The sequence below is a fragment of the Oxyura jamaicensis genome, chromosome 2 (genome assembly GCF_011077185.1).
Source record: "Oxyura jamaicensis isolate SHBP4307 breed ruddy duck chromosome 2, BPBGC_Ojam_1.0, whole genome shotgun sequence".
Lineage (NCBI taxonomy): Eukaryota > Metazoa > Chordata > Aves > Anseriformes > Anatidae > Oxyura > Oxyura jamaicensis.
Window position 1 is genome coordinate 71,333,173 of NC_048894.1, and position 21,398 is coordinate 71,354,570.

Sequence of the window (21,398 nt, forward strand, 5' to 3'; positions counted from 1 at the left end):
TCAAAGAAGCAAAAACCCATACCTTAAAACTAGAAAAGACAAAAGCCAGGTGGGTAATGTGAAATTAATATAATGAAAAACTGATACAAAAGGGTTGTTACAGCCAAAGTAAAAAGTATTCTGATGTAAAAGACCATAATATTGATAAAGATGGACATCTTTCCTGATTTAAGAAATTCACCAGTTTCTAGTAATTTTTCTCCTCAGTATAAGAAGGACCAAGCCTCCTTGTTCTTTGCTGACTAATAGAAGAGAATCTCTACCATTTAGCAGATGTGTCTACTGGATGTCAGGATAATGATCTTCAGCAATCTACTGCCTAGACTGTTTATATAAAACATCTACTTCTTATGGAAGAATCTCTTCCATGGCCAAGTGAAGAGAGGAGGTGACCTCCTGAATTAAAACAAACAAAAAACAACAACAATGTGATCAATCAGGATGAGACATTGATTTTTTGACATTTTCATGTGCAGCAATACAGAATGTGACTGTAGGTTTGCTTAATTTCACAGTTTGGCTCTAATGAGGAGAACACTAGCTCAAATCAGAAAAAGCTCCACAAAGAGTGGAGACCCCATGACTCTTTGTTTCAGATGGCCTGTGGCCACACATTGGTTCTTCTTCCTGCTTTGTTATTGCATGACGCTCAAATGACTTTTTCAAAGCTGTCTGAAGGTCTAATTAGCCCTCAAGGGAAGAAAAAAAAAGTTCTTCTTTCCCATCAATAATCTTGCTAAGATAAAGGGGCTTTTCAGAGAAAACACATGCAAATGAAAACAAAAACTCTAGTCAATGATATCACCAAAATCAGTGTCTCCAGAACTCAGGAGAAATAATTTTAATATAAAGCTTTGGAGATCTGATTTTTTCTGCCTGCAAGTATATTCTGTACTGATACCCAGATTTTTGAAACTTCCATGCTTTAGGCATGGAAGTTCTACAAAACTTCTACAAAAAATGCTCTTTCAGGAGGCAAGTAGCAAGAACAGAAATTATGCTTTAACAGAGCATGAAAATAGAAACCAAAAGCCTGAGTAACCGAAATGAAGCCAATTCCAGGTTATTTGTTGGATGGCACTGAACTACAGTCAAGTAGCCATAGGTCTACAAATCCGCACTAAGATGGCAAACTGTATTAGCAGCCAAAAATCTGCTGAAGGGAATGTCTAGATCCCACTGGCATTTGAAAAGAAATGTTGACAGACATCAAAAGGAAATAGTTTAAACTGCTTGTGAGAAATGGATTACATCTTTTCAAATGAAAGCAACAGTCTCACTATGAACTGTCCACGTAAGCAGGTAGACACCAACTATAACATTTTTAACTTAAAATGCTTGTCTATAGCCTTTCTAGTTCTAAACTGCTGGAATAAGGCATTTGGTCTGTGTAGCACAAGCAGTAAATTTTGTGCAGCTCACTTTACAGTCAAAGCCCAATTAACAAAACACGTCCCAGTGACAGACAAGTGGCTTAAGTTTCAGTTTAAATTCCTGCCCTCCTTTGTAGATGTTTGAGAGCAAACAGACCTTGAAGAAAGGAGACCAACCTTACCTGCAAGCAATACAAAGGTACATGCAAAAGTATCCAGCACCATTTACAATCCAATTGGTAAAAAAAAAAAATCTTCAAGTTGGTCTACTTTCTGTTATTCTCAGCTCACATTGTTACCAGTGACATTCAATGAAGGTGTGGAGAAACCAATGCAAGAAGCAATCCTTCAAATCTAAGAAAACTTTAGCAATACCATCACCAATGCTAAAGTCTGTACAAGATGACAGATTTCTACTTTGTAGTTTTCATTACAAAAGGCTCAGTTCTCATTCAAAACTCATGGAAATCAACAGGAATTTACCCTGTTGACCCTTCATGCATCATTTATTCTTTTACCAGTTAGCCAAATGGAAAGAAAAATAGTGGTACAGAGCAGGCAAAATGCAAGATTTTTGTTGTTTTAACAGATCTTTGTCTTCCTCCTCCTCACCTCCTTCACTGACAGAGTCTGTTGATGACGGCCAGTAATATCCCTATTGCACCATACACACAGAAGGTTATCAAGAAGAACCTAACCTACTACAAACTGTAACAGAAATTTACCTAAAATCAAATTGTTTGTGTAGCCATTGAATACGTGCTAGCTTACTCAACCACAAAGACCTTTCTGAGCAACTCCTTTTTTATTATGTTGACCACAACATCTCAGACCACAAGATTTCCTAATATCTGAGTATACACACCTTAAAAAATCCCTGATGTTTTCAGTAGTGAGTTCAGGTAAACTTTTTATTCTTATTATTAGCAGTGTCAGAAGTTCAGCAGTAAAGAGCAATTAAAAAAGAAGATAAGTTGGTTAACCAACCAATGGCATTTGTTTACTTTACTCATATCGTTACAGCTATATTCTTCCTCTAATATGGATTAAAAAAAATAATAATAAAATAACAGTAATTGGTCTTTAAAGACAAATCTTGATCTATTTAACTGACCATCTTTTAGAAATAGTGATCACCAGAAATAGATTACACTAAATTTCCAGTTAAAAGCCTTCTGTGTTTATATAAATCTTTGTCTACTGCTCTCCAATAACAGATGTGAAATGGAAGCTGTAATTAATGCTTGGAGATAGGAACTCACTTTGAACTACATTTTGAAAACACTGTCTGATGTAAGCATAACATGCTAATTATAGAGGTAAGTAGCTATACATAGACATTTTTCATGCTATCTTAGCAACTGAGCTGTTTTGTGCACCTCCACTAAAGGAGCTGGTGTAGACAATTATCCCCATTCTCTGCACTAGTATAGGAGGCACCTTAACAGAAGGTATGAAAAAACACAGATTCATCAACATGACTTTTAAATTTATTTACAGTAAAGTATAGCCATTAAATAAACAGGAATTTCTTCAGTGACCACACAGCAGATCCTGCAAACTGATTACTTGGAACTGCTCTAGAGTATCAGGTACATGTAGAAAAAACTGCAATTACAGATAGCTTGCAGATAAGACTATAATAAATGTGGTTCTAAGAGCCACTGAAATAAGTAAGGATTTAGCCTAAATGTATATGTACAATACTAGCATTTATATATACACATTTTATAGTAAATAAGATTTATGTGGAAGCAAGGAAATGTTTTGGCCTCTATTCAAAGTTTACTCGTTACCTTGACAGCATTAGTGAAAATGGGACAGAAGTGCAGATTACCAGGCGGCTTAAATTGTCATTGTTCTTCTTTTGTCAATGGCCCACACTTATTTGGATTACGGATAATGGTAGGCCAAAGACCAAGGCTGTTCATCTGCCAGCATGGTGTAGAGGTACTTGATACACATTCTTATAAGGTCCAGTTTTCTGCAGGTTCTACAGCTTCCAAGTTCTTCTGCTTAAGAAAATAATCATGACAATTTTTGTCTTTCTAATGAAATGTTTTGGAGCTACCGTCTTTTACTGATTTTCTTTTGTTTGTCCGCCTCTACCTAAAACTTGTGTCCGTGGTAGGACTCCAAACAGGAGTGCTTTCAGATTCCATAAATTCCATACTTTGTTCAGTTAACCAAGATATCAACGTGCCTTGCGATTTTCCCTGTAAAACACACGCACCGACATCTGCTTCCTGTTGACATGGCACTGCTGACAGCGCAACTGCACTGCTTCTGAAATGAGTTCTACTTTACTCAGAAAAAAAAAATAAATAAATGCAAAAACCTAGATAAACAAGTCATAGACAGCAACTGACCTGTATACTAAAGTGTCTCAGTCTGCAAACAGAATTAGGAGGAAAAAACCCACCACGACAGTGGTTATTGATTAATACTGCACAAACAACAACTAGTTCCCTCAGGGAACCCTTATGACTTCAAGGGAGATAAACATGCAATAATTAGATGATTTAACAAACTACAACTGAATATGCTGCTAAAGCAAATAAGCACAAATAGATTTTTAAAAGGTATATTCATTTATTTATTCATTGATTTTAAGTACAGATAAATGAGCATTCCATGATGGTTGCTTCAGCTGAAGAGACAAAGGAAGCCAGCCACAAACACTGAGCTCCTAATTACCACCATCCTCCTCTGATGGGGATGTGGCTGCTACAACATTACATGTCTACGTGGCTGGTACAGAAGTTTTTTTTTATATATATATATAAAGACACACACAAACCTAACAGATGGTTATGATTATTGGTGGGCAAGCTGCAGTCCTAATTTGAAAGTGAGCAAAAATAGTCTATGTTCTCTCACCCTCCTGGCCACTGTACAAGCGGCTGTACAAGCTGGAGGCACATCTCCCTGCTCCGAGAGGCCTCTGGCTGCCGGGCCCAGCACGCCCCTCTGGGCACGCAGACCCAATCCTGGCCTAAACAAAATGGCGCCTGTCAAAGAAGTGCCACTTCAAAAAGTCTTACTAAGCTACTTCTGAGCTAAAATCAACAGGAAAAAAAAAAAAACAAAAAACAACAAAAAGTGCTTTGGAACTTGTTTGTTGCCTGAACACAGGCAAATGAAGGTCGATTTGGCAATGGGAACCTCTGTAGGGAAGTGCATGATGCATACTGTGGTTATTTTCAGTCCTCCTCTGCCTCAGCAAAAGCTCTTCTCTACTCCTCCGTCCTGCTCTTCTGAAATTCAGTTGCCTGTACCAGCACCTAACCACTGGCCACAGAGACGAGGGAACAGCAGCTCCTCCCGCAACCAGTTTGGACACTGTAATTTGTGTGTCCCGTACTACAATTCGCACACGATGTGGTTTACAGTGTCTTCTCTAAGACTAAGCCAGTCTCCTCCGTGATGTGTATTTAACTAAAAGTAAACACGAATCAACAGCTTTGGGAACAAGTCTTCTTTGAACGGCGACAAGAACAGCTGCCGCAGCACTTCCCCTCTCCACATCATGAGCCCATTGCTGGCTTGGCTTCAGAGGCAATGAAATCCCTCACTTGCCTTCACAAAAGGCTCCATTTTTCAGTGTGGGCACCTTCCACTTTTAGCACTGGTGTTTGCCTTTCTATATTTTTCCACACACCGACCTGGCACACAAGCTAATCCGAGAATTCAAACACAGGTGTTAAACCTTGTTGAAAAGCTGGACCTCCCATCTCAAGCTGTTCCTTTTAAGCAAAATGGGGGAGGGAATAGCAACAAGAACCCCTCCAGCATCCCATCACTGGCATAGTGACCCTGCCCCTTTCCAGTGGCAGCCCATAACCAAGCTTTTAGATAAAAGTAGCATTAATCAAGAAACCTGAAAAAAATGTCAGACAGGAGCCTACTTTGAGGAATCTAGCAAGGGCATGTACAGCCCATGCTTTTCACATACTAAAAATGGAAAACATGCCCTTTTTTCTTCTACAGAAATACAAACAAAGTATCACAATTAGATGTCGATGGATTTGATGTTGATACAAAAGGATGATTGCATATGGATCAGAACAATTTTTGTCATTCATCTCACTAACAACATAGATTCAGCTAGGTGCCTCAGCTCATTAAGTACAGTGCCAGGCATCATTTACCCTATGAACATAGTCTGTATGTCAAATCAAAACACCCAGCACCCCCACCCCCCTAAAAAGGAAGAAATACATAAAATCCTATGCTGACCTTTATAGCTGGAGTTGTTAACAGCAGCAAAGAAAGTCACTGACATGTTTGACAATCTTTGGCATCTACTGCAAATATCTTCTATAGTATTAATTAGGAAATAGAAGTTTAGGAATAAGGGTATGATTAAGTGAGATGGAGAAGCAAAAATGTTATTAAGTAAAGGAAAAGTAAACTGAACTCAAACATCTGAAGATATTTATTGAAGTGCTCATCGCTGGATAAACACTTCATCAAATACAAACACACAACTTAACAGGGGAAGACTTGCATAAATATTGTCTTCCTGGGAAAGCAACTGTTTGAATTTCTTTTAAATTGTTTCTTTTTTATTTCTAAAATTATATATACTTTACACCACAATTTAGTGTATTTCACTTCATACCATTTTTCCCCAGTTTGTGAGAAAAATAAGCACCCGAACTCATATTCTAATTAAGTGCATTCCTCATTTTGTGTACAAAGGCGCTTCCCAGTCTTATTACCACGGGAAAAAAAAAAAAAAAAAAAAAAAAAAAAAAAAAAAAAAGCTGCTAAACTCAAGAACCACACTAATACGTGCTACTGCAAAGAACTCAGAGAAAGCTAAAAAGTACATTTCCACTCAGGAGGTGGGCAAGGAGGTGAGCAGAGCTGAAGTAAACATGGACACAAAGACAATGACAAGCATCTGTAAACTAAAAGCCAGGACATGGCAATTATATTTTGCTTTTTTATTCAGCAATGGAGAGAAGTATTCCACGTGGATGACTAGCCCCTCAACTCAAAGTGCAGTGGGAAACGTCCTCCTGATTTATCCCTACTGCACAAGGGACAGATACAACCAAGGTGCTGACAGATAGAAGACTCACTGTGCACACTACGCTGACAAAGCTTTTACTAGCCACAGCAGAGGACTTTTGGGAGGGAATAGAAGAAGCAAAAGTACAGTCTGGAAAGATTTTTGTTCCTGCCATGAATTCCAGTGGATTTCACTGTCCTGTACAAGAACTGGTCTAGTCCCAAAGAAGAATGACCAAGAGCCTCATTTCTTCAGCTGCAAGTATGTGTTTAACAGAGGTAAAGTCACCTTTCAGCCTCTCTTAAAAAAAAACAAAACAACAAAAAAACACCATACAACCAATTATCATTAAACAGCTCACTACAGCTAAGAGATTCTGGCTTGAAAAGACATTGTTTGTTTTGCAGTTTCATCTAACAATACCTCCTCTTAAAACACACATGCATACACCTATAAAGTTTTCAAAAAATGCAAGCTATTTAATCTGCTTTTCTCAGGGATTCTGTTCCTGGAAGCCTGTCCTGCTAATGCATTGCCATTGGCATAGCAAGAGTGGGATACCAATGAGGAGTAAGAAGATGATTCTCATTCTCATCCCTGGTTACATATACCAGACAACAGAGACTCTTACATATGGATTTCAAAACACACTTTTTTTACATTCCAATCACCTTTATTCAATCAATTTTCAGGTGAGCTGCATCAAAAAAGTAGAATTAGCAAAACTGAAAGGACAATGAGTATTCAGCAGCAACTGAAGATCTGTCATCGCTAAGAGCACACAAACCTGTTTGTCTAGAAATCTGCACTACACTGAGTACCAAGTATCGAAATATCCTAAACTTGTCTTGACAAGCAAGGAAATAAACTAAGACGTGTCTTCAGAACAAAGATATTCTTCGCCTCTTCAAGAAATCACCTCCTTTACTCACGCTCTGTAAAAGGGGGAAAGGTTGACATCCACGTCCCACATGAGTACAAGTTGTTGCTCAGGAATCAAATTTTTTTTGATTTGCACCAAGTGTTAATGTCTAATCTAATAATATCAGTGGAAAACTAAACTCTTACCAAGTACCTGCACATGCAATTGCTCGCATATGCTGCTTATTTTTTGTTTACTGTTTTTTTTTTTTTTTCTGTAAGGCACAATAGTTCATTTGGTTCGAGAAAAAAATATAATAAAGACTTTTGTAGAGAACCACCTCAATATTTAGGTTTCTAAGTGTCATTTGGGATTCTCAAGCCCCTTTAAGGTAAATTACAAAGGACAGAATTTCCTTGTACCCTTTCTTGCTTTTTATTATAAAGAAATTTCTAAACACAGGGAAATTTTTACATTAACACATATTCATGTTTAAAAAAAATAAAGAAGCCAAACTTAATAGATGAAGCTTGGAATAAAGCATGTATATGGCCAAATCAAAGGTCTATAAAAGATTATTCAAACAAGATTTAAGTTCTGTAAGTATTATTGAAAACAACAATCACCTCCACCACCCAACAACTTAAAAGTGATATTTCACAACCTGTAACAACAACTAATATTCCCTGTACCTCTCTCACATTTAGTGTAGTACCAGATTCAGGAAATATTAATATCTATTCAGACCAAGACTAATAAACATATTTAAGAGATGGTAAATCTAATCACAAAAAAAAAAAAAAAATATTACAGAGCTGAGAAGAAGAATTCTATGTAGACTAACTCCTAGTTTTTGAGACTGCTAAACAGCTGCCTGTTCTCACACACACCAAACTCCATCTGTATTTAATAGCATAGGTCCTCTGCTTTAATGGTACAGTCCTCAGGATCCTAATAGCTTCCCCCTTCTATTGTAATAAAAAGGGCTATTGTGGTCAAAATTGGATCTTGGATCTCCAATAGGCATTTGCAGTCTAAAGGCTGTGACATCACTTCCAGTGATGTACACAGCATATACACATGGAGCAGAGAGGCTAAAGGAGAAGAGAAAAAACAAGAATCCTTTGCACAACCCTGTCAATGGAAGCGTACAGACATGCAGTCTAGCAGTTTTTGGAGGTTTGCGATGGATTGCCTTGCCAGCCCTGAGCTGCCTTCTCCTTCTACTGTTGTTGATAAGTCTCTAGACAAGGCATGCTTCAACTCCATGCATATACACAAAGAACTGGAGAACTTCACAACAGATATACCATAGAACAGCAAAACACACATAGCAGTTACACAGACAAAAACATTCCCTCGGGATATTTTTCTTAATTTTAGAAGAAACTTACATAGATTTTATCTTGCTGATATCGCTGGAATAAGTTATGCATAATAGAGCCTTCATGAAGATCTACTAGTGCTGCCATGTCTTCCACACTCTCTGCACTCGTCTGATGCATAGGTGTTACTTTTTGGTGTGTGATTGTGCTCTGCTTATAAGTGAATACCTGAAAGAGTAAAAATAAATAATTATCAATAATTATCTATCTTATCTGAGAAAGAAGCTTTCATACCAGTTCATACTCTCTATCCAGTTCATAAGCATGCAGACTTGCAAAATATAATAGCCTGCTATTCATACCTTCTTCTAAGGCTTCTTTCATGATAATTAAAGTTTCAAATACATGCACAAGGGTCATACGAAATTATCACTTACTGAAAATGCACTGAGGACTAAAAGGTCTTTTCTGGGCAAATGGAATCTAGTTTTAGACAGATATATAAACGAAGCAAATAATCATTCCCCCCAAATCCAAAACCACCTCCCGCCCCCGACCCAATCCCCCATTCCTTATAGTCAACTTAGCATACTCAAATTGCTGGGGGGAAAAATGTTTTACACTGCAAAACAGCAAATGAAAGTTATGGATTGAACAGGCTACTGCTGTTTGTACCTGGCATCTGAAATCCACTTAATATTTCCATGCAGTTTCAGGTCCTGATCAGGATGGCTATTGGGTTAGGCCATTCTTCCAAAACTAATTAGCAAACTAAGTTCATCATGCAGCAGATATTCCAAAATGAATGGATGGACCAATTTCTAAGTAATGAACTGTTAAGATGAATTTCTAAAGCCTGCTCTAAATGGACAGTAAAAGACCTAAAAAAAACCTCATAATTTAAGTAGAAGTGTTTTATGCCAGAGTATTTATCTTTTGTAAAACTATCACAAGTACGCTCAGAAGATGTACATATCCCCAAACTAGTGAAACAAACTTTTATGAATACTGACATCATTAAAGATCATAAAACAAATGCTTAGTAAGTAATACAACTTGCCATTTCCTTTTAATTTACATCCTGGTAATTCATCCTTACAGACATAAGTCTGCATCTCGTAACCAATGCTACTTTGGCAACACTAGTCCCCTGCTAACGCCACCATTGCAATCTAAGAAAGTCGAGCAGAGGGATAATGCAAATATTTTAATAATGTGAAATACTAAAAAAAAAAAAAAAAAAAAAAAAAAAAAACACCTTTCAAAATCCTTTGAAATAATATTTATAAAACTGACTGACGGAGTGGAATAAGCAGCAGACCAGTTTTTCCTGAGCACCACAGGACTGCCCGTGGAGGCTGGGGATTACGCAGCAGCGTGGAAGAGAACAGTTCTGCTAATGAAAAGAAAACCCAAAGATTTTTCCAAATACAAACATATGTATGCTCCTGCTAATGAAAGACTGGAACAAGGATAGCAATATCATCACAGAATGTCCTTTAGGAAAAAAGATTCCTGCGACTCGCTGCTGCACAATTTTGTCTGTCTTGCTGAGACAAGTGAGAAAGACATTGAAGAAGCAACAGGAGGAACACAGAACAGACTTCACACTGAAGCTTTGTATAGGATAACCCACCAGCTGACTGCGGAGAATTGCCTGATGAAATCTGTTTATTAAGATCATATCCCAGCCTGAACGTACCATATGTTGGCACAGACCAAAGAACAGTTAGAGCTGTCATTCAGACCATGAGAAAGTATACTGGGGAAAGGCTGGGAGGAAAAAAAGAAAAAAAGATGTAGGGAATGAATTTCTAACAAATGCTGGAAGGCAACGTGAACAGCAACGGGACATACAAACCATAAGAAAAAGTTCCTTAAGATTCAGAGGATCCAAAACACAACCCCTATCTGCAGGCAAAGACAGACATCTAGAGATCTAAGAAGTATTTTGTGGTGAACAACTGTCAAGGTGACAAGACAAGCATTTGTACATGGCCGGTGTTGGCCAGGACAGAGAAAATAGCAACTTTTATATGATGCAGGGGCAGGCGGTTTAGATTATCTACAAGACCGAACAAATTGTGAAGAGAATCAATTGACTGCAAAACTTTGGAGCTAAAAAAATGTTAGCAGTCTCAAGACTAACCATAAAGAGCAATTTGGAATTAGAGATAATTACATTTCAAGAGTAACAAACTGCAGCTCCAAGTTGGAAGAACCATGGTGAAAAACAAAGGTTATCCTGCAGAACAAATAATATCTTAAAGCTGAAATATGGGGAGGGGGAGGATTTAAGCAGAGCAAATCTGAGAAAAGTAAGCAACCTAACAGGCACATACCAGCACAGAATTAAATCAGAAAGATATACTCAGTAAGAGAACTCAAAACGAAAAGGGGATGGCATGACTTGTGAGTCTAAGTCATGCGTACAGGAAAAAGAAATGAAACATCATTTCTAGGAGGACAATATTTGTATTTGAGATTTCTGTTCTTTGCTATGTGATGTACAGATTAATAGGGTATACGGAGTACACCATTCATCACTAAGCAAAATTATTAACATAAAGAATTAATAAAAATGCACTTAGAAAAAATAACATGACAATTGACCTATGAGTTGCAGAACTATGGATGATGGTCTTTACAGATTCATCTTTGTCACTGAAAAACACTATTTTCTCTTGCTCACATTGGTCTTTCTCCTACTTGCAGCTCTTCCACACATTGTCTTCTTGTTTGGATGAGGAAATGTCTCTGTGAGCTGACTCAGAGATATTTTTTAACCCACTAGAAAACTGGCTGGTCATAGTGGCCGTCACCCAGACCAGAAGGAAGAAGGGTCTCTTCCCCACTGCCGCTGTACCCTAAAGATTTTCCAGCTCCACTGTAAAATTTCACCAAAGTCTTCTAGCAAGATCAGAGCCGGTAGGCAAGGCAGCAGTATCACATGCATAGGATTAATCTACTTCAAAGGGGGTTTTGGTAGCCCTGCTGCTTGAGCCCTGTAAGGCCTGCTTTTTTTTTTTTTTTTTTCCCATCTTGATTCACACCTTTATTACAATAAGTACGTGAAAAAGCTGCCTTGAACTTTATTGTTACTGATTAAAAGGTCACATTGTGAAATATTACAGCAGATGAAATCCTCAGGAAATAGCAATTGAGAGCCACTCTACAGGGTCAGCATGCAGAAAAGGAAGATGACCAAGTAGGCTCCTAAACTTTACGAAGAGCCCATTGGCAGAGCACAGGAGCATCCATCCTCAAGATCTTGCCAGCATTTGTGGAAGGTCAAGTAAAGCATGCAGGAAACTTGGAATGAGATTTAAGACGAACCTAAATGAGAATTCAGCAAAAATTCACTTCTTTCCTCTCTAGATATATAAATGGACCAAGATAACAAACATGCTGAATACATGGAAAACTATAAATTAAACCCTAAGACAGCATGGAAAATGAGAGCTCTCGAAGTTACCATGGGAGTGAAAATTAGAGGTTGAGATAGGAGGGAGCAGCGCAAAGAACAGCAACAGAAGGAAGAAACTCAAGAAATACGAGACAAAATAGTGAATCCAGCTAAACAATAGTAAAGAGTATCTCAACGGGAAAAGGAGAACAACACTTCAGAGCCGCCCAACTGTCCTTACCATGCCTTACTACTGCTGTGATGAACACTCCAAAGAAGGACTCTAATTCTTTCAGGATGCCACCTGAAAACCCAAGGGACGAATGGGCCCATCCAGGGCCCCAGGATGACACAGAAAAAAACACTGTAACAGGTGTTCCAGGGCTCTAAAATAATGTAAACTATAGCTATCACATGGCCAAATATTAACAGCTTGCTGAAAGGAGAACCACTCCTGAGGGCTAGAGGAACACTATTTAGTATCAGCCTTGAAGAAGGTAAGTGTGACTGAAAGAAATCACAGGCTACTGAGTCAGGTTTCTTTCTCTAGTGGAAAAAAATAAAATAAAATAGATTGAATAGGCAGTCAAGTGAGAACAATAATATTTGAATGAACATTAAAAATAGGGTCACATTCAAAGTGTGAAAACAAAACAACTAGTTTTGAAAGCCTGTTTGAAAGCTTTGATGATATGTCCCTATGTTCTGATTCGTGCCTGTTTAGAAATCACCAGGATTACTAGTTGAAATCTATTTTCTTTGGAACTGGGTAAAAATCATCAGTCTTGCTGTGACAAGGACATACCCAGAGTAGTGTCAAGGTCCACCTGCTCCACAATGATGCTATGTGTAGCACTTGTCAGATCTAAGATACAATGTCAGGTCCCACATACTGGGAGTGGGAATTGCACTCACACTTCCAAAAGTATTACCCAGAGAACAACAAGTAGAAACAAAAAAAAAAAAAAAAAAAAAAACTTGCTGTCTCACAATGAGAACATCAGCCTTGCAAGTAGGGCCAAGGAAAGAAGTTAGAAGGAAATCCTCAGCAGCACACAAACACCCAAAGACACAAGCATGCATACCAGAAAGGTTCCCACACCGCCCTCTGCAACACCATCCTGATCCCCCAGGCACCTCCTCTTTGCAGAAGACAGTGGTACGACACTCTCTAACGCACTGTAGGAAGCTGCAGAACTTCCAACAGCACACACCAAGGTTAAAGGTGAGACTCTGTAGACAAGCCCTAGGTGAAGGAGTTTTTTGTGGTTCAAGTCATGTGAAAAGTTTTGATCCAAAACGGTGGAATCCTTGGTGTAAGCCATTTTGTACAGGACTATCTAGAGAGCTGACAGCTCGCACATCACATGTTAAGACAACAACATATAACGAAAATGATGGTTTCATTAAATAAATACGTAATTTTGCCTACTCATAAATACTGTACCCTATTCATAAATACTGCTGCATCAGCAATGCAATACTGTACTCTGCGATGCGCAAGCATTTATTAGGTAAGTCTGTATCTTCGTATTTATTTTACATGAATATACTCTCTTAAATCTACCCACAAGCTTACTGGAGAATTACAGCAAATAAAGAAAAAAAAAATCAACAAATCAGGAGAATGAGGCACCTGATGGCCATTAAATTAATTTCAATGATGCTTATAAATGAGAAAGAAAACCATCATGAACACCTTGATATTTATCACTTCTTTATGTTGAAAAATATATTTTTATCCTGTGCAAGTAATCTGGCATGAGAAAAAGATAAGAAGTTTTCCCAGTATGCCACTGAAGGGGGACACCACAAAACAATACCTAATTAATTTTTTGCACTTACAATCAGCCCTAAGCTCAAAATCTAATAAAAATCTTTTGTTAAAATGTAATTTAATTTGTAATATGATTTATTAACACCAGGAAGGAACCAGAGCAGGCCCTCACTGACAGGAGCACACATGCTTTCTCTCTCACTCTATCATTTCATGACATGATGCCAAGTGACAAAAATCCCTGCTTGAATAAGGTCATTAAGCAGTATCAAGGGATTTCACAACAGCTGAGTCAAGTGAATGTAGGATGATGCTGAATTAAGTGCTTAGGTAAGGCGCATCAAAAAACACACAATCATCTTTTCTTGCAAAAGCTACAAACTACACTCAGGCTTCCCAGTCTGTACACAGCCAGCACACAATCAAATCTCTCAGGGTGTTTTTCACAAGGTGCTGAGTGTTTATATTGATGCTGATGAACAATACTGGATGGGAGGAATGCTGAAAGTCTGCTAAGAATTTCCTAATCAATAAACCGGTCTTTAAGTTATGAGAGAATCTTCATCATTTTAGAGAGATTTTTGTGAGATTTCTATTTCAAGGCAGAAATGAGCCTGTCTGCACCTCGGAAGCCCTGACCCAAGCTAGATCATTTACAGAATCTGCTCTCTGAGAACAATGCAAGATTATCTACGGGAAATTTTACATTTTGGGAGCATTTTGAAACAGCCTCTTTTACACAGTGACCTGAGCCCTCATCCCTCCCAAACACAATTCCCAACCCATACAGGCTCAGTTCTCTCCCACCCTTCCCCAGTTATTTTCATTGTTTTAAAAAACGAAAACATAGCTCAACTCTTCATGGAAATAAATAAAAATAAAAATAATGAAGGCTTTAACCTCCATCAAACAAACACAAGCAGCATCACTACACCTGGTCCCCTGCCTGGCTGAGGATGCCCAGCTTTTGGCCCCAGCCCCACCAGCAGAGGAGCCTGATCCCTCCCAGCAGACACGAGGGCGGCCTCACACGGCAGTGAGTGCAGGCTCCTGAGTAACACCAAGTACTGATAACACAGAGCCTATCGGTGTCTACACAATTTAGCACTTCCCCACCACCTGCACTGCCACAGTAAATCCACAGGGGCTTTTTTTTTTTTTGTATTGGTAACAGAAAAGGAGCAACCAACCTCCCTCTGCTGCCCTCTTCCAGGTTAAGAAAACTTTTGGTCAGCCCAGAAGGTAAGACAGGTATTTGTACATGGAAAACAGAAATATCAAAGTCTTGTCACACTCTCAGTTTAAATTAAGTTGTTTGAATCCACGTAGCCAGAGGGATTAGGAAAAGTATAGGAGCTTAAGCATAAAATTCAGCAAGATGGGGAAGGTGAATGTGAAGAGGTATTATACAGATGTAAGACAGTCTCTCAGATGACAAACTGTAAAAAATACAAAACAACAAAACTTACACTGCCTATGACATTTGCAAATCAACTACTACAGTGTTTGGTCAGCCCACAGACAACAAAAGAAAGTTAACTGTCACCCAAAACCTAAAACCAACAGACTTCCTCTTGTCGTCCAGGGGGCTTGCCTATGGCTGCTTTTTACAAGGTTAATCCCAACTGCTGTGGAGATGCCAGTGAGGATCCCCACGACTCAACAGAAACTCCAGTGGGCTTGGCTCACATGTTTAAGACAGCAGTGCCTTCCGTTTTCTACAGCATCTTTTTGCTCACAGTCACTGTACACAGAAACATCCACTTAAAAATATCAGCTTTTTTTTTCCATTCTCTGCTGTTGGTCCTTACTGAGGATCATCATTTGTGTTTGCCTCGTGTTTAGAAGTTGAAAGAATGCAATAAATCTTGCAAGATCTCTCTATTATACATGACTCCAAGTAGAAACAAGAGGCCTTGAGCTCACATTACGAACTGTGGAATGCAGCATTCCAGGGAGACAAAAAAATAAAATCATTAAAAGCCCAAGGATCCAGAGATTAAAAACAAAAATAAAAATCTAATAGTTTACTTTTTTTCCTGGAGCAATCTACTGTCTAAATGGGTATTTTAAATAGAGGACAAGGAGGCCGTCTTATAAATCAAAAGCAATTTAAGATCAAATGTAAAGCAGATTAAAATCCAACATTTTAAATTCTATGGTTAGTATGACAACAATGTGACCCAAGTAATGCTTCTGTCCGATAATTTACTGTTTCTCTGTAACAGCTAACCTTAGACATCTATCCCATTGTCCCAAAACAATCTTGCAGGCAACAAGATGTACCATGGCCCAAGGCTTGCTTTGATGCAATATAATATAATCTTTTTCAAAGGAAAAAAAAAAAAGCCACAATGAGGTTTATTATTTATTAAACGATGGAGGAAAATTAACGATGGAGGAAAATTAAGTAACCTTATGTAAGGCATTTACTGATGCTTTTCTTCAGGCAAATATCCCATACACACATCACTGAGAATCAGCTTCTTTCCCCCCCTCCCTGTTTTACTTAATTTCTCCCCACCTACACCGGGAATCACCCCCCTCCCCCCCCATCTTCCCTTCCCCGTTAGACCTCCAAGGGTAAATGGCTGTGACCTCCAAGGGTAAATGGCTGGATGCCCACTCTGCTTGTCACTGGATGTACCAAACTCAGTTCTTTATAATCCTCTAGTTTGCTTTTACCCCCTGCTCACCTCAGTTCCACAGGTTTTAGGCTCTGTTCCTCCTCCTCAACTCAACTCCTCTCTAACCCTTTCCCTCCATCTCCCTTCCCTACCACTCCCCAGACTTGTCTGAGCCACCTGGGACAGCAGCGACCCCCCAGGTTCACGTGCTGGCAGGCTGCCCCGCTGCCTCTCCCCACCTCTCCCACTAACCTCTGCCAGCTACAGCACCGGCGACGGCTTGTATCACCTTCCCTGAACAGCACTGCTATTAAACCTTCGGCATTTTCACAGAAGCAACACTTGTTGCTTCTCAACTCCAACAGCGTTGGAGAAGCTCCCTGTCAGGTGGGTGAGCCCAGCAGGCACTGCAGCAGAGCCCAGCAAACCTGCTAAATCACACCTCTTTGTTCTTTCCCTACACATTGACCAACGTCAATAAGCTTGTCTGATCAAGACTTCCCACCTAATGCCTATTCTGTGAGGGTTACTTCAAGGCAGTTTATTCCACACGCCGAGCTGTTTCCGTTTGCAGACAAGCTCTATCATCAAGTACGAACAAGCTTTCAATTACAGGTTCAGTGCTTATGACCCTTCAATTGAGCTTGCCTACACAGACAATAAAGAAATTTAATTCAAATTAAACACATCATTTTTACCTAGATTATACTATAGTAAGCCTCTAGGCAGTCCATGCTAATTCATACTAGAAAAAGAGTGCACCTTTAATTTTTCTTGCAAGTGACCTTGTATAACCTACAGTTCTCCGCACCTGAAGACTCCACAAAGCTTATTTTTAATAAGTCCACCCACCTATAAATACTGTGACCATGGTGCTGCAGAAAACCTGAAACATTCCTGGCACATCACCAGCACTTGCTCAGCCATGGAAAAGTACCCCCCTTTCTGTTTGTGAAACAAGAACTGGAAGAATTGCAGCTGCCCAGGCTTTCCCAGAACGCATAACCAAAAAAATACAGTCCAAGGGCAGGGGGCAGAAGACTGCCAGATGAGCCTTCGGCTCTCTGCCAGACAGCAGGTCAACCACAGGGCCTGAACAGAACCCAGCTCCGAAGGCGTCGCAAGTCATGGAAGAGGCCTTCGAGCTTCAGGGCGCTGTGACATGAAGCAAAGAGCAGATCCAAGAACCTACCAGCAGAATTAAGGAAGGTCCAGACCAGCCTCTGCCATTCATCTAGGCATGGACACCCCAAAGGGTCCCCTGGAGTCAGCACTACAAGAGCATCCCACTGTTAGCAGCACCCAGAAAACAGACCTAACAGCAATACCGCCCTTGCTTCCAGCGCGTGCTGCCTTAACCAGCTCCAAGGACAAGGGGGTGAAAACTCATGTTTCCCCCTCTGAGGGGACCAAAATATTCAAAAAATAGAAAAACCCACCCCAAACCACCACCACCACCAAAATCCCCCTCATCCTTTATCCATCATTTGCCACACAATAGAAAGTGCTTTTACAGACAATGCGAGGCACTGAAAGCATTAGCTTGACTGTCAACATCAGTTAGAGCTTGTGTGAAACTCCCAATTTTAAATTCATATTTATTCAATGATTCATACAAGATAAACAATGATTATTTGCAACTGAATGAACAAAGAGAGAATTTGAATAAAATGCCCTGCTATCAAGAACTGGAACAACTCTGTTCAATAAGCAGGCTGCAAATTACACCAGCTTTTTTGAGGCACACAGCAATTAATCTCAGTAAGTAAGTCCTTTTTTTTTTTTTTTTCTTTCTAAATAAGAAGAAAAAAACTACAGGAAGCTGACTGGACTGCCTATGAGTCTACAACATGAACAGTCTTTGTGCAGTGCTGCAGTAATAAAATCAGAGGCAACATTTACAAGGAAGCTTGAGCTCCAAGGTGCCTTTCTTGCAAAGCAAGCCTTATCCTGGACGAACGCTCAACTGAAGAAGGTTACAGCCTGATGAGGCCCTCTGGGGTAAAGAACAAAACCAGAGCAATGTCTACATGAACTGTTTGGCCTCACTCCTCTCTACCTTCCTCTCCACTTCTCGGTCCACATGAACTGACCTGTTGGTACAGATGGAGCCCAAATGCTGCAGGGACCTTCCCTCACCCTCACCACAGCAGGATGGTGATGGAGGATGATGTGTGGGGTTTGCATGGACAATTCCTCCAGGAACAGGGCTGTCGTGGCACCCCAACCACCACCATCCAATTTGCCTGCTCACATAGCTCACTTGGCTTTGCTGTCCCAGACAGCAAAGAAGCAGACCAACATGCTCAGGAGAAAACAAACAACAAAAATAGAACCTACTATAGCATCAGCAATTAAAAAAAAAAAGAAAAGAAAAGAAAAAAAACTTTCTTGCAGCATCCTCTGCTCCAGCTGACGCTGGTGGCCTCTCTCTCACCCTTCTTGCAGGAAAGGGACAACACCTGATGGACTCGGGTGCTCGCAGCAAGAGGTAAAGCAAGCTCTCAGTTAACTGACTGCTCTTCAGTGCGGCCAACATCTAAGCAAGGACCTAACATTAAGGAACACGAAAAGAGGTAATGCACAAGTGTTCACAAACAATGAAGTACAGCTCCTAATAAAACAGGAAAATAAACATTATGTGCAATGTCCTAGAACAGTCAAATAAAATAATTCAAAGCAATAAAACACAGATGTTTTTCCTGATTCCAGCACTCAAGGCAAAAAATGTCTACTGCGTTGTAATTTTTTAGTGAATTTTTGTGAATTAAAGATTTCACAACTTGCACATGCATAGAAGAAGTTCATATACATGCAACTTTAACTTTCAGATCTCCCAACAGCATTAACTATAACACTCTTGTAAATTAAGTAGGTTTCCATTTTATTCTAATTTCTCCAAATCTTGGCTTGCTTTCTCCTACTACAAATATTGCACATCTCACAGCAACAATATATGATTAAATTTAAAACTCTACTTAATCAAATGACTTTTTGTTCACAACATTAAGCTGTCTGTTTCAGTATTATTTTCCCTTCTTCATTTAAAAGCTGTCTTTCTGTGTTGACAGGTTTCCTGAGAAGCAGCAGAGGCAAAAGGTTAACATGACAGTAAATTGGTAGAGCTCTGAAATCATCTTTGAGGGACTAATTTTCAAAACCATTTGATCCCACTGTGGTGAAATGCAGACAGGAGTCTAGTGTTATTTTTGATTGTTTAAAAAAACAGTTTTAAGGTTTTGGGTTTTTTGTGTGTGTGTGTATGTGTGTGTTTATGTTATGACAAAAATAATTTAGAATATGAAGGACTGGTACAAAGCTCTGCATGAGCTTGCAGGGATTCTGAAAATGTAAATCCAAACTGAAGCACGATCAATTCATTTTAACAGATAATAAAATCCAGAGTCCCCTTCTACATTTTTTTTAAAGCTAACTTTTAAGCTTTTTCTATAACATCACCAATGGCCTTGAACAGACAAGCCAAAAAGCCCACTTTACTGGCAACTTGTACTCTGCTCCCATTCATGCCCCTGCCAGTGCTTACTGTTGCTATCCCTGGAAACAGGAACTGGGTATCAAATGATCCAAATGCCACGCAAACCCCAGCTTCATTATCAATCTCTCTCACTCTCTCTTTTTTTATTTTTTTTTCTTAAAGAACAGAGAGGCTTTTCATTAAGGCAGTGTTTACCTGTTGTTCTTACAGGTTGCCTGTGGTGTGAGGTTTTGACACAGTTATTCTGCTAGCTACAGAGCCAAGGGCGTATTTTATTCACAGCCCAAAGCTTCTTTTTTGAAGGATTGCTTTAAAGAGGTAGCTTTCAATTTAATTCCCTTTCCCGAATAAGGTAAGTGTGTAACTTTAACTTACATGTGGGGATGTGGAGGTTGAAACGGGAGGAGTTCAAACCCTGAATACAATAAGCTCCTAAGGACTTATATCTATGAAAGCAAATACAAAACTGATGACACACAATACATAATGGAAAATGTTCAAAGCAGAATTACAGGTAGATGAATGTAAAATGTGGCATTTCCCCTGAACCTAAGCATACAGTGCAGTTTCTACAGTAGCCTTGTTCACAAAGCTATGCTATTTCCAAGTTAACTTTTATCATGAATACTCATCTCAAAAGAATTCATCAGCCTTTCAGGAAGGAGCTACCTGAGGAGAACACAGCAAGGCCACTCCCTCCGCTGCTATATTCATTAATTCAACTAAACAACAATCAGTTGTTTTTTTTCCATCCCTGGCTGAAAGTAACTGGAAGATGCCCTTAGACAACACAGGGAAGGAGTGACCTGTCTGCCTCCTTTGCTACAGGTCCTGTTCTGACACAGAGGTAATTAATTACAGGGTATGCAGCAAGAGACCAACACTTAGCAGGTCTCCAAAGGTTTCAACCTACCCAAATTAGCTCTGGGTCCCACAACAGCATAGTTCACTCCACCCAAGCGTGTGTCCCAACTATTAAAAAAAAATTCTTGATAATAGTATTAGTGATCTGACCTTTCAGTGGCATATCAATGCTTATGATGCCCATGCATGAAAGTAATGGCAAATCAGAAAGCAGGTGCAGGTAGTTTATCCACAGAGTTGGCTAATGCCATTGGCATAGCACGTGAAACCTGTATAAGCAGTGGTGAGAACAGCACAGCCTATGTTTTAAAAACAGAAGATGTTTTAACCATAGTGCATAGTCCACAATGGAGATGAATCTCACATGGTTCCATTCAGTGACAGTAGTGTCCTCCAAATGCAGTGCATGAATCAGGATGCCAGCATGGGCAGTTCAGAGACACATGGTAGTCCCTGTATGGATCCAGAGTGGGATCGATTGTTGACTTGGCTTCACTGCCCACCCCCCATTGCCCAGCAATAAGGCCAGCGACAGCTCCACAAAGGGACAAGGATGTACTTGTGGAAGAAGCCTTCATGCAGCACAGTGGAAGGGTTCACTGGCTTTGCCACAGCACCGCTGAGGTGAAGAGAAGCAGCTCAGCTTCA

General features: G+C 39.6%; 1 protein-coding gene across 1 annotated transcript in view; it reads right to left on the reverse strand.

Moving 5' to 3' along the window:
• MYO10 (myosin X) overlaps window positions 1-21,398 on the reverse strand; it is a 162,705-nt gene that overhangs the window by 85,725 nt on the left and 55,582 nt on the right. The window contains exon 3 of the mRNA XM_035318850.1: window positions 8,650-8,808. Within this exon, the coding sequence (XP_035174741.1) occupies window positions 8,650-8,808 (159 nt within the window). The remainder of the gene's footprint in view (window positions 1-8,649; window positions 8,809-21,398) is intronic.